Raw genomic sequence first — 13,213 nt, forward strand, 5'->3', positions numbered from 1 at the left:
TGGTGTGATTTTTTTTTTTTTTTTTCTTGGCTGATGCTGCATAAGCTCATACACTTGCTTTCTTGCATCACATGCCACTACTACTACTACTATTAATTTTTAGTCCTTTCTATACTGAGAAAGAGTTTCTGAATAAACACTACTTTTCTCCATACATATTTTTCTTTTCACAAAAATAAATAGTAAATCTGCATTAAAATCAGAATTTTTCAAAAAATTCTGTGATTTTTTTTTTTTCATTGAAAAATATGGCCATGATAAACACCTGAGAATACTTTATCATCATTGTTCAGTTAGCCCTTAAAAGGAGGGGGGGGGGGGACAAACTTTATTCTGCAGGTTTTCATTTCACGGTGCAATATAGATATAGTTATGGCCCGGGGATGAAACCCTTTCTCAGTATAGAAAGGAGTAAAAATTGCAGTGGCTGGAGACTAAGCGCAGGTGCCTAGTCTCCAGCCACTGCAATTTGCGGAACTTAAGCCTCTCTTGGTAGAGGCTGAAGTCAAAGACCAAAGTGTTGGTCTTTGACTGTGCTGCAATTCCATTGAATAGGTAATAGGCATAGTCACATGTGATCAAAGTCTGCTGACCATTATGTTTACATTGTTGGATATTTTTAAAACTGGTCAAGAATTTTTCCATCTTATTTGATTGATTAACAACTGCTTGTCTAAAACCAAAGCTAGTAATGGTTTAAGAGATAAGCTGTTTATGATAAGAAAAAGTCAAAGTCTATTCCTTTAATTAAAAGATAAATAATTGAAACTAGTAAATCAGTCTTATCAAACAGAGCAATTGGTTACAAATTTAGCTTTCCTTGAATGAGTATAGTATCCAAAATATAAAGGGTGCAAAATTAAGCCCCGAAAATAATATATTCCATTTTAAGTCTGATTCTACTTTATAAATTTGGGCCACCACCTAATCTGGAACTATGTGCTGCTAGTATCAGGATATTATCTGGTAACCAAATCAGAAGTATTTGACAGGCAGTAGTAAAAAACTTCAAATTCCGAAGTTTTCATTTAAAAATACATTATCCCACAGACCATTCTCAGAGTCTGTGGGATCATACTCTAATGATTTGAGCTGATATCTTTGTTAATATACCTGAAATATCATAGCATTTATAATCCTCCATAACTATGGTGTTCATCACTTTTCACTTCTTTGGGTTAGAATCTAATCAAGGAATGATGGAATTCTTAAAGGCTTATTCAACCAGGGCTGTAAACCAAGTCAAAGAGGCCTTTCCTGAGGAGAGGGGGCAGGGTTTTCCCTACAAATTATTTCAGCCTGCTTAACATGAAAATTTTCCCAAGAAAGCACACACACTTATACAGACATAATATACAGTGCAATATGACCATATAAATCATCACTATATAAATACTAATAACAACAATGTGGTATTTATTTTATACACTGAGCGATCACTGAATTATGACCACCCCTATGAAAAGTGAATGCGACCCGTTGACCACGTGAGGTACGAGAGTGCGGAGTTAGTCGACCTACGTAGCATAGATAAGGTGCCAATGGTTCAGTAGGTAGTAAAATTCCGAGCGTGATGGGTAAAAGGAAGGATTTATCGGACTTTGATAAAGGACAAATTGTGGGTGCTCAACAAGCTGGTGCCTCGATTTGCCAAACGGCTGAACTGGTGGGGTGTTCAAGAGCCACCGTAGTTAAAGTGCACCAGGACTGGCATCAAAATGGTCAAACAACGACCCAATGGCAAAACTGCAAAGGTCAGCGAAAGGTTGATGTTAGAGGTGAGCAGTGGGTACGACAACTTGTACAGGCGAACAGGAGCAGCACTGTTGAAGAGTTGACTACCCAATACAACATGGACCAACCCAGAACAATATCTGGCATGACCATGCATCACATGCTAGCACGTATGGGCTATACCAGCAGAAAACCCCTACAGCATCCTCTCCTAACCAAGGTTCATCGGCGTAAAAGCCTTACCTGGTGCAAAGAGCATGCAAGTTAGATGTTAGAAGACTGGACGAAGGTGTGCTGGTCGGATGAGTCATGTTATTTACTCCACACTGGGGATGGTTGTGTACAGACTTGGCGTCAACAACATGAAGCTCTTCATCCATCATGCATGGTATCAAAAATGCAGGCCGGTGGAGGTGGTTGTGGTCATATGGTGTGGGGCATGTTTCACTGGCAGGAACTTGGACCCCTGGTGCATGTGGAACAACGTATCAGTGGTTTCCGCTATCGTCAACTGCTTGCTGACTGTGTACACCCCACTATGTTACACTTTTTCCCGAATGGTGATGGTGTCTTCCAAGATGACAATGCAGCGTCATCGTCAAAGGAATGGTTTGAGGAACACAGTTCTGACTTCCACCATATCGATTGGCCTCCGAATTCTACTGATATCAATCCTGTAGAGCACTTGTGGGACACTATGGAAAGGCATATCAGGTGTCTGGATACACCAATCACCTCCATAACTGCATTGCTAATGGCATTACACACAGCTTGGTTGGCCATACCTCCCAAACACTTCCGACAGCTTGATGAATCAATGCCACATCGGATAGTTGTATACTGAGGGCAAAAGGAGGACCTATGAAGTATTAGGTAGGTAGTCATAATTCTGTGATCACTCAGTGTATATTTTTATTATTTTTTATATGTAAAGTAGTAAGTAATTTATTAGACTTGCCAACATTATTGTAAGATTTGTTTCTTAAAATAAACAGTAGACAAAATTTGTCATATTTGTACTACCAACCTGTGTCAGACAACGGTATATTTTCCATTCATTGAATATGATGTAATATTTTATAAGTATATGGAATTTCTGCTTTTCTTTCTAATGTTCATTTCAGGTAATAGACAGCTTCCTGCTAAAGACTATGTTAATGTTTTCAAATGTTTAATATAAATATGCTTCTAATTGTTCAGTTATATCTACACTAAGATAAAAAAAATACTTATGTATTATATTTGTTAAAGGCACAATTGCTTAATAAAAATTAGTGCCTTAATTTATGTAAATACTGTATAATGCATAGTATTTACATGTTGGGCTCAGTCTCAATAATGTTAATGCATACCAATAATGTTTATTTCATTAAAAAAATAAATTAGATTTAAAATTTTACCTCATCAGGTCTATCAGAATCAATATGTTCTGTGTATGGTTTACTCTTAATCCGGTTAAGATCCTACAGAAAGAAAAATCAGGATATAAAATTTTATTTCTATATAAAATTTTATTTTTTTTTAATTTAATTTTTCAAAGGGTATAGAAATAAGTTTTCTGACAATTTAATACTTTTAAAGGAATAATTATTCCTTTAAAAGTACTTTCATATTATAATATAAAATTATATTTTCTTTAAAGGTAAAGTGAACCTTTTCAAAGTTAATAGATTATATTATTGGACTAAAAGAGCATTCCCAAAGGATAAAATTTCTCCTGCTCATTCACAATTCATTCTATTCTATAAAAGACAGAAGTTTCCATGACGAATATTCCCCATAGGCAAATTGGGTCATAGAAGAAAAGGAGAAGGCATTCTGAAATTCCTCTATTGCAGTGGTGAATTGATTAATTCTTACATAATAAGCATTAGTAATTTTTAAGTGTGAAACTTATTTTGCATCTTTGTTGGCAAACAGGTTTGCCAACAAAGATGCAAAAAAAAAAATTTTTTTTTTTTTTTTGTCCTCGCCTTTTCCCATTATTATATGGGGTCAGCGTTTTTTATTGTTTTGGCATGCAATTTTTACGGCCGGATGCCCTTCCTGACGCCAACCCTCACCCTTTACCTGGGCTGGGGATATGCGGTGGTCATTCCCTGACCTTCCGCATCCTCCGTATTTGGTGGTCACGGGCTCGAACCCCGGTCTTATCAAGAAGCGTGTGCTACGCACTACTGCTCCTGCCCACGGAGGCACCTCATTTTGTATCTGAATTTTAAATGATTGATATTGCAATCATTGTAATGCACTCCTTGGCTTTCTTTTTATTTATTTATTTTTTTCTTCTTCCAGATCTGGATACTTTTAGTCTTGTAACAACCGGCAGGAATAAACATTCAAACTAAATAATATTTAATTTAAAGCATCCAAAAATTCATTCATCAGTTTGCTTCTCCACTATACATTCAATGTATGAATGAGTGCATTCTACATTTGGTGGCTGGTGGACTCCGGCTACAAGTAAATGAATCTCATGAACTCACAATAGAAAATCTACTGACCAACAAACATAAATAAAATGTTTGTTTGTACACATCAAAATTATTTCTAAAACCAGTGTAGTATTACAAAGCGATAACAAATATTTTTTACTTATAAATAAACTATACTCACTTGGCAGCTCTCAGTCCTAAGTAACTGTTCAATTGCTAATGACTTCCAACATCAGAATTAATAAACCTGCATCACACTCCCTTTGTATCAGTATTTAAAGAGTAAAATGAAAATATATTTTTCTGAGTAAATAAAATTTCATTACTCAATATTTTCATATTGTATTTAATGCTCTAATAAGCTATATGAACTGGAAAAATCCAAGCAGAAGTGAATAGATAATGCATCGGTAGCCTGATTTTTGCCAATTTCTCTATGTAACTAATTGCTATTTCTATATGTAAGACTTGTGTTGCCATATGCAAACAAGAAGCTTGCAATCAAGAAAAATTAACACAATTAGGTTTTGTATGGAAAATTACAACCGAGACATTTCTTTTTTTTTTTTTTTTTTTTTTATGGAACACTTTTGAAGTAATTTTGTTGGTAACTGCTTGGTAACTTCACTGTGCCTAGGTTTCCTGATTGCAAGTTTCTCACTGTCAAATTTTAACAAAGAGCCAAAGAGGACAAAAGAATAAACAGGAATAAAGTGTTTAGCATGTGAAGCCACAAGTAAGGGTGTCGTGGATTTAAGTCCATATGCTGCCACAAAAAATGCACAGCCCATTATGAACTGTGGTGCTGAAAATCTAACTGCCATTAATAATGGAATATGTATGCAGCCATAATGAATATGGAAGTTTTTTTGGCCTTGCAGCTGCCTAGAGAATAAAGAGAAATTTATTATTTATTTATTTACTTACTTATTTATAAAGTTAATAAACAATAAATTAATCATATAGTTATGCTGTCCACTGGGCAAGCCACTGGATGTGTTTTCTGTTTACCTGTGCATGCTTGGATTTTGATATTTGAGAATTCATCTTTGTTTAGATTTAGTCTCCAAAAATCAACCCTCAGTAGGTCCCAAGGCTGCTGGTTTACATATGATAAACCTGTATTACTATTTGTTTCCTTCAAAACAATCACTATTAAGAACAGGTATATTTCTCCTAATATTCATGTGCTGGATATGGATAGATTTGAGGTTCAAAGTGGCAACTTCCTTTACGCTATCTGCAGATTTAAATATAGTGTCTTTCTGGCACTTTAACTTTCAAACAACCAGTACTTACACAGAAAGAGTTTAGGTGAGTAAGAAGAATGGGATATCAAAACAATACCAATCTCACCAATACTTCCAGAAGTAGATAGGCATTAAAATGCTAAAACATCTTCATAGATGTATTAATTGATGTTTTGACCACCAAAAATTTGCTCGCTCATAATGCATTAGCCTATGAAAATTAAAACTATGGGAACGCATTTCACTTTTGACTTTTCCATTTTGGCCTTCTTTTTGATGGGAAAATCTTGACCATACCATTCTAGACTCTGCATTTTTGCTTTTTTCAGGGTCACATGTTTCATCTGCAGTGATGATCTCCATAAAGTTATTGTTTTATTGGTATTGTTCAAGAAAATGCTTAGAGCAATTCATACAGTTAAGAATCTTGTATTGTGGAGGTCCTTCAGCAAAATTCAAGTAGGAAGTTTTTGAAAATCTTTCATCAAAATTTGATGAACTGTATTTATCAATAATATTTAGGTTATCATTCTAACACTAAGCCTCCTTTCAGTTTCTATGATTTCATGCACCTTTTTAATCATTTCTCTATCTTTGATGTGACTGGACATCCAGGTTATGGTTTTTCCTTTATGTTAAAATAGTTACCTTTAAATGAAGTTACCTTTAGTTACCTTTAAATTACCTTAAAATAGTTACCTTTAAATCTAAAAACTGCTCTATCGGGAAAATCCTTACCTTGGCATGTTTGTTTTCGCATTTTATAAGTTTCGCTCGTTGATTTTAAGAATAAAAGCAAAATACGAAAACATCAGTGGTTCTGAATCAAATCAGCTGTCTTCCCAGCAAACATGACTGGAATTTTCAATGATTTACAGATCAGTCCTGAGATGATTTGAGAGGACAAGGCCTGCAGAACAAAAGTTGCTGCTGACACTTATTCTATATTTCAGTTTTAAATCTTCTAAATCACATGTCCCATGCAATATCTATGCATGGGAAATATTCCAGACAGCACTGATATTACCCAGGAGCTCATGTTTAGTATGGGCTTGGCACACCCAGGGTCCTCAGCTGAATATCATCATTCTTCTCTTTTTTGGTGATTCCTTTCTACTTTTGACTCTCTCTCTCTCTCTCTCTCTCTCTCTCTCTCTCTCTCTCTCTCTCTCTCTCTCTCTCTGGGTAACTCAGAATTTTTTTGGTTGATGAAGCATAAGCCTCAGGCTTCCTTGCACCATATGGCTAATAATAATAATATCAGTGGTGTCTCCCATACTACACTCTTAAGGCATGTGAGATGCTAAATGTATTAAGAAACACTTGCATTTGGGTATTTGCAACTTTGGTCCTTTGTATTTAGATTTATCAATATTGTGTGCATTTAAATTATCTTATATAATGTGTCAATATATTGATGGCTGTCATATCCTCCCAGCATATGGCTGCTATCTGTAAGTGAATGTCACATTCTCTTTGCTTGCATAAATAATAATAATAATAATATTTGTTCAAAAATTACTTTATTTTCTCTTTACTAGGTTGCCACTATTAACAGCACATCGTGCATATGTTCACAGGTATATACTCATATATATACCATAACTGTACACTGGCTATAAAATGTATAAAGGTAAATGTACTGTATTTGCATACTTATTATTAAAAATTATTCAAAAAAAATTAACTCTGAACTATAGATATTTTAAATTTCTTATACAGAAGAATAAATAATAATAAGATAGATTTTTCTAGTTACTTAAAAAACAATTTATATTATTAACTAGTTATTTAAAATTATATAAAAATTACTAGTTAAATAAATTTAGTAATTATTTAAAAATTATATTAATTACATACTGGGGGTCTTCATCACCCTGCTCGCACATGCTTTTCTACATAAAATGTAGAGCTATACAGAGTAAGGCAAATCTTTTCTACATAAAAGACACACCTGTCAAAACGCACTGGTTTAAATCTAATCAGGAAATGACCTATATAATTATTTACCTGTGCATTTGTAGTGTGCGAAAATCTCAGGGTCAAAGAAATACCATGGTAAAACTCCAGACCGGTGTACAACCATGGCAGCAAGCAAAACAGTGGGAAAGCAGTGATTGGCAGATGCCACTGCTTTCCCCGCCCACTGTCCTCCTAGGTTGATATATGCCTAGGGTGTTTTTCCCCACATTTGCTACTGTTTTTAAATCGGGAACTCGTTTTCCCATTTTAAAACAGCGGGAAGGACGAATAAATACCCTACCTAAGCTAAGTCCCCCTCCTCGATAACACAAAACAATCAGAAAAGGGAAGTGCCTTCACCTGTCAATTATCACCATCTTCCTCGCGCTTTCATCGAAGTACCTGCCAGTGTATACTATACTGGACTTTAGCCAATATCACTATGTAATTATTTACCTGCATTTACATAGGTCACTTAGGAAATGGCCTTTTGCTTCGGGTTCCATAATACATGAGAAATATTGTTACATCTGAAAGAGCAGGACTAAAATATTTAACTGAATATTTACAAACTATAAAAATATTTAAAATATTTACAAAATACTAAACCACAGTATTTAAAAATATACAATATTCATTAATATATAAAAAACATTATAATGGAACATTGAATGTTAGACAGTGAATCATGTGCACAAGGTTGGTGAACATTATGGAGGCAGTTATCAATAATTAATTGCATTTGTAGTGATGTAATTGCCTTGCCCTCTTCTCCCATTGGCTCGAATAAACGGCACTAGGAGGAAAACTTTTTTAATGTATAGATAGATATAAAAATTAACAAAATTATGGGTTTTTGGAAATCCTCTCAATAAATAAAATTTTATACTTTAAGCTTCCAAGCATCTCAGATAACTTCATTTACATTCCAAGAAAATATCTTCACCTCATGTAAACCATCCAAAAGAAAAGCCATGAATTCTTGTGCATCATGTTGGGCAAATCCAGTGAACTGTGCTGCTTTCATGCCAATAAGTGTTTTTAATTTTGCAGGGGCATAAGATGCATGGGTGCCAGACCACAGAACTTTCAACAAAACAGCAAAAGCTACAGCCAATTTTCCACCCATCCCTAGTGGATTCTCTGTATTAATTTCCGACTGAAATATGCCATCTGAAAAAAAAAAATAAAAAATTTTAGCATAAAGGAATTTTGAAAAATATACAGACGTAAACATGAAAAAAGTAATAATAACAATAATACTCCAGTATCTGAAATAAGTACAATTTCTGTTTTTATTTTTTTATATATATTTGACAATGTCAGAATTTCAGGTTTTTGCTTTTTTTACTGGGAGCACTCCTGCTGCTTAATTTCTGTTTCATGCAGATCAAGATATGCAAAGCATGACATAAATATCCAACTGTTACATGCAAACAGTTTGCTACAATTAAAAGGTTTGCTGTTTAGTCAGATTACCAAATTATTTAATTTTATGTGATAAAATCAGCACTGTAACACAGGCAGCTAAAACAGTTTTTAAAAGATGTTGATGCTAATTTTTCTGACTTACAACATGAGGTGGTTAAGCAAGGAAAGAATGCTGAAAAGGATGTGGGATTTAAGAAGTGAAATTGAGTTTTTTTTGCAGCAGATTGAAGACAGTGAAAAACAAAATATTTTAACGACATTATGAGGGATGCCCACCATCTTTCCAACCTAGCATTTTTGGTGAACATTTTTCCTTACATTAATGATCTAAACATTTGTCTTCAAGGAAAAGATAAAAACATCAGTGAACTGTATGAGTCTATCTTAAGTTTCAAAAAGAAACGAGTTTTTCATTCAAGGTGTCAGAAATAATAAATTTATTTTCTTCCCCACTCTCAAAAATTTAAGATGAAGTAACAAGCATGTATGATGCTTATATAGCAATTTTGCTAGCAGGGACAGGGAAGTGATTGTCCCATTATACAAGGCAATGGTCAGGCCACATCTAGAGTACTGTGTAAAGGTCTGGAGGCCTAATTTTAGGAAGGATGTAGAATTGCTAGAATGAGTACAAAGAAGGGCAAAAAGATTGGTGAGGGGAACAAAGGGGTGCTCTTACCAAGAAAGGCTTAAGTTCACAAACTGCAGCACCTGGAGAGTAGGCACCTACAAGGTGATCTGATTGAGGTGTATAAGGCCTTGAATGGGCTGAGCAAGCTGAATGCTCATGGGATTCTTCCTCTTGCTCAAATTAAGAACCTGAGGGGGCACAGTTTCAAACTGAGGAAAGACAGTTGTAGAATAGATATGCAGAAATTTGCCTTTAGCCAGCAGGTAGTTGATTAATGGAACAGATTTCCATCTTTTGTTGTGAAAGTTGATAGCCTAAATAAATTTAAGACTGAGCTGGACAGGCATTTGGAACAAATGGAGGGCTGATGCGCATAAGCTTGCTTTCTTGTATCGTATGCCTCTACTAATGCCAATGCTAGTGAAACTGATATAATATTAGAAATCTTAAATAAACCGAAAAGCGAGTTTGATCATAGATTCAAAAGCAAACAGTTTGCCCCAATTTGCTAACAACCCTCTATCAGTAGAAATCATAACTGATTGGATGCAGGAAATAAAATAATGGCTTGAAATAGATGAGGCTCAGTTTAAATTGGAAATGTGTGAAATTACAACAAATGAAGGGTTACCAAATTATTTAAGTCTATTTACTACACTAAATTCTGAATAGAGCTGCACACCACCAACAAAATTCTAACAATGTTTGGGTTAACCTGGATTTGCTTGGAAGTGCTTTTAGCTCATTAACATTCATCAATTCAAGATACAGGAGCTCACTTACTGATGAAAATACGGAACACCTGTGAATCACATGCACAAACTATGAGCCTAACTACATGGATATGAAGAGGGACCAGAGTGTCGCTTTTCCCACTGACTGACTATTAGTCCACTAGATATTCAACAGTCAAGATTAGTAGCTGATTACTTGATTTAATTGAGAAGCCTAGTTATACAATATTAAAAAAAAAAAAAAAATCCTCATTTCATTTGTCCAACCCATCAGTTTGTCCAGTTCCTCCTTAAATTTATTCAAACTACCCACTTCAAAAATATCAGATGGAAGTGTATTTCAAAACAGTCACTGGCTGAAAGCAAATTTCCACATATCAAGTCTGCAAATATTCTAAAATTTAAATTTATGTCCCCTCATGTGTAGTCTGAGCAAGAGGAAGGATACCATCAGAATTTAGCCTACTCAATCCATTCAAAGCCTTTTAGCATTTAAAAGAAAAAGGAAAAAAAAAACCTCATTTCACCAATCTGTTCACTTTAAAAGTTGTTACAGTTATTCCTTGAATTTATTTAAGCTATCAACTTCCACAATGACTGATGGAAATTTGTTCCAGCAATCAACCACCTGCTGGCTAAAGGCAAATTTCCGCACTACAACTGTCTTTCCTCTATTTGAATTTATGCCTCCTCAGGTGCGAAATCTGAGCAAGAGAAAGAATCCCATCAGCATGGAGCTTGCTCATCCCATCCAAGGCCTTATACACCTCAATCAGATTACCACGCAGGTGCCTAGTCTCCAGACACTGCAAACTGCAGAACTTAAGCCTTTCTTTGTAAGAACAACCCTTTGTTCCATTCACTAATCTTGTTGCTCTTCTCTGTACTAGTTCCAGCAGCTCTATATCCTGCCTAAAATGAAGCCACCTATACACAGTACTCAAGGTGTGGCCTGACCTTAATTATTTCAATCAGATCTCTTTGCAGGTGCAGTTTCAATTTGCAGAATTGTACCTCTTGCTATCTCGTTGCCTTTCTCTGCACCTATTCTAACAGATTCACATCCTACTTAAAGTGGGTTTCAGACCTATATGCAGTAGTCAAGATGTGGCCTAACCAGTCTTGTACAACTGGCAAATCACATCCCTATTCCTGATAGCAAAATTTCTGTACATCATTGACAAAAGCTCATGAGCTGTCCTAGCACCTGTCAGAGAACTTCATGTCTGACTGCACAATTATTCATAGGTTTTTTTTTGTTCTGCACTAGCCTGAATGTGGCACCACACAGTTAGAATGTGGCAATGCTAAAACTTTAACAGCACCTTCTCAGCCAATCTGCCAAATATTTTCAGATCTTGTTGCAGCAGCATACCCAATTTACTGTTATTAACCATGGTGCTAACCTTTGTATCATCTGCAAACAATGACATTAAGTCTTATATGCCTTCATCAATATCATTAATAAATATGGAAAACAACAATGGGTCCAGCACTGAATACAGAGGGACTCCACTAATAACATTAGTCCACGAAGAGGAGTGCCCACTGATAACCACTCTGTCTTCTGCTACTCAACCAACCCTTTATTCATAGCAGTAACCTGACTAATGCCACATTGCTCCAATTTGTACAGCAGTCTTTTATTGCAATCGTATCAAAAGCTTTTCTGAAATCTAAGTATATAAGTCAAAATTATTTTTTGCTCCCAGTTTGTTTGTTACTGCATCACAGAATCCAACCAGACTGGTCAAAAAAAGTTGCCCCTTAACAAATCCATGCTGTGACAGCAGTATAACTGTATTCCTTCTTTAATCAGTGATGTAATTATTTTCCCTGGAACACAAGAAGCTTAGTGGTCTAATTACTCACTTTGCCCTTTGACTTCTCTTTGTGAATTGAGGATACATTCACATATCTCCAGTCAACAGGAATGTCCCCAGAATCCAAGGACATTCATAATTATGACCAAAGGTTTGCTGATTTCTTTTGCTACCTCTATTAATATAATTGTATTGCTTTGCTCCCATCCATTACAGATGTCTTATTTACATTTAGTTTCAATAATTTCTCTTTCACTTTCATTTCAGTTATTACAAACTCATTTAGTATTTTTCATCCAGTATTTTTCTCAGGATCCTGGGCTCATTCATCAATGGTTATACCATTCATATATAGCAGAAAATGTGATTTGCCTCCTTCCTTATGGTGTTTATATAAATAAAGAAGGCTTTGCTACTTTTCTTTGCATTCTTTGCCAGAGACTTCTTGGAACCTGCATTAGTTTGCCTAACCCACTTTGTGACTTGATTGTAGACTAGTTTATATCTACTATAGGTTTCTGCACCTCCTGCTAATTTATGAGCATTCCATGCATTTTTCTTCTCTGCCACAAGTCTGATCAGTTTATCTCATATCCATTTAGGTCTAAACCTTGAACAGTAACCCTTAGTTGGTATAAAATGCCTAGTGTTAGAATTAGAGTTTTCTGTTAGTAACATCATCTGTTGGTTCCACTGAATAGTTTCAAAAACTCTGTCTGAGATCACTGTAGTCACCTTTACAAAAGCCCTTTCCCTGCCCTTGACAGTAGTTACAACTTGAAGTGAAGATGTAACTACTGTAAAGACAGCCAGAGATATTTGCAACACATGCTACTTTCTGAATGTGTTCTAGCTTTTTCTGTTGCTCTTTCTCTCTAGACTTTTACAAATCCAATATTATCATACTTCATATCCACCATCTGACATAATGGTGTATGTTCAAATCCTAGTTAAGTACACATTATTGCTTTTACAATCAGCTGATAATATTTTCATTGTTATCAGTTACCCTTATCTGGTAAATAGCATAAACTCTTAACTTTCAACTATAAAGTATATTCCTTTACTTTACTCCTACAGCAATCAATTACCCTAGTCAATCACTTCCTTCGTGGCCACATGCTGAAACTTGCCTGGTCATTATATGCATTTGTCATTAGATGGTCATTAGGCCATTTGTCATTAGATGGTCACTGTTAAGAGGTATAGTGAG

The 13,213-nt window shown here is 35.2% G+C and overlaps 1 protein-coding gene across 1 annotated transcript in view; it reads right to left on the reverse strand.

The window, feature by feature from the left end:
- LOC150088923 (ubiquitin carboxyl-terminal hydrolase 19-like) overlaps positions 1–13,213 on the reverse strand; it is a 337,177-nt gene that overhangs the window by 178,110 nt on the left and 145,854 nt on the right. Inside the window, 2 exon segments of the mRNA XM_090370360.1 lie at positions 3,135–3,197; positions 8,328–8,554. Coding sequence (XP_090226486.1) covers positions 3,135–3,197; positions 8,328–8,554 — 290 coding nt within the window.

This window comes from Mastigoproctus giganteus, chromosome 3, assembly GCF_048544385.1.
Source record: "Mastigoproctus giganteus isolate SK-2022 chromosome 3, ASM4854438v1, whole genome shotgun sequence".
In the NCBI taxonomy this organism is placed as follows: Eukaryota; Metazoa; Arthropoda; class Arachnida; order Uropygi; family Thelyphonidae; genus Mastigoproctus; species Mastigoproctus giganteus.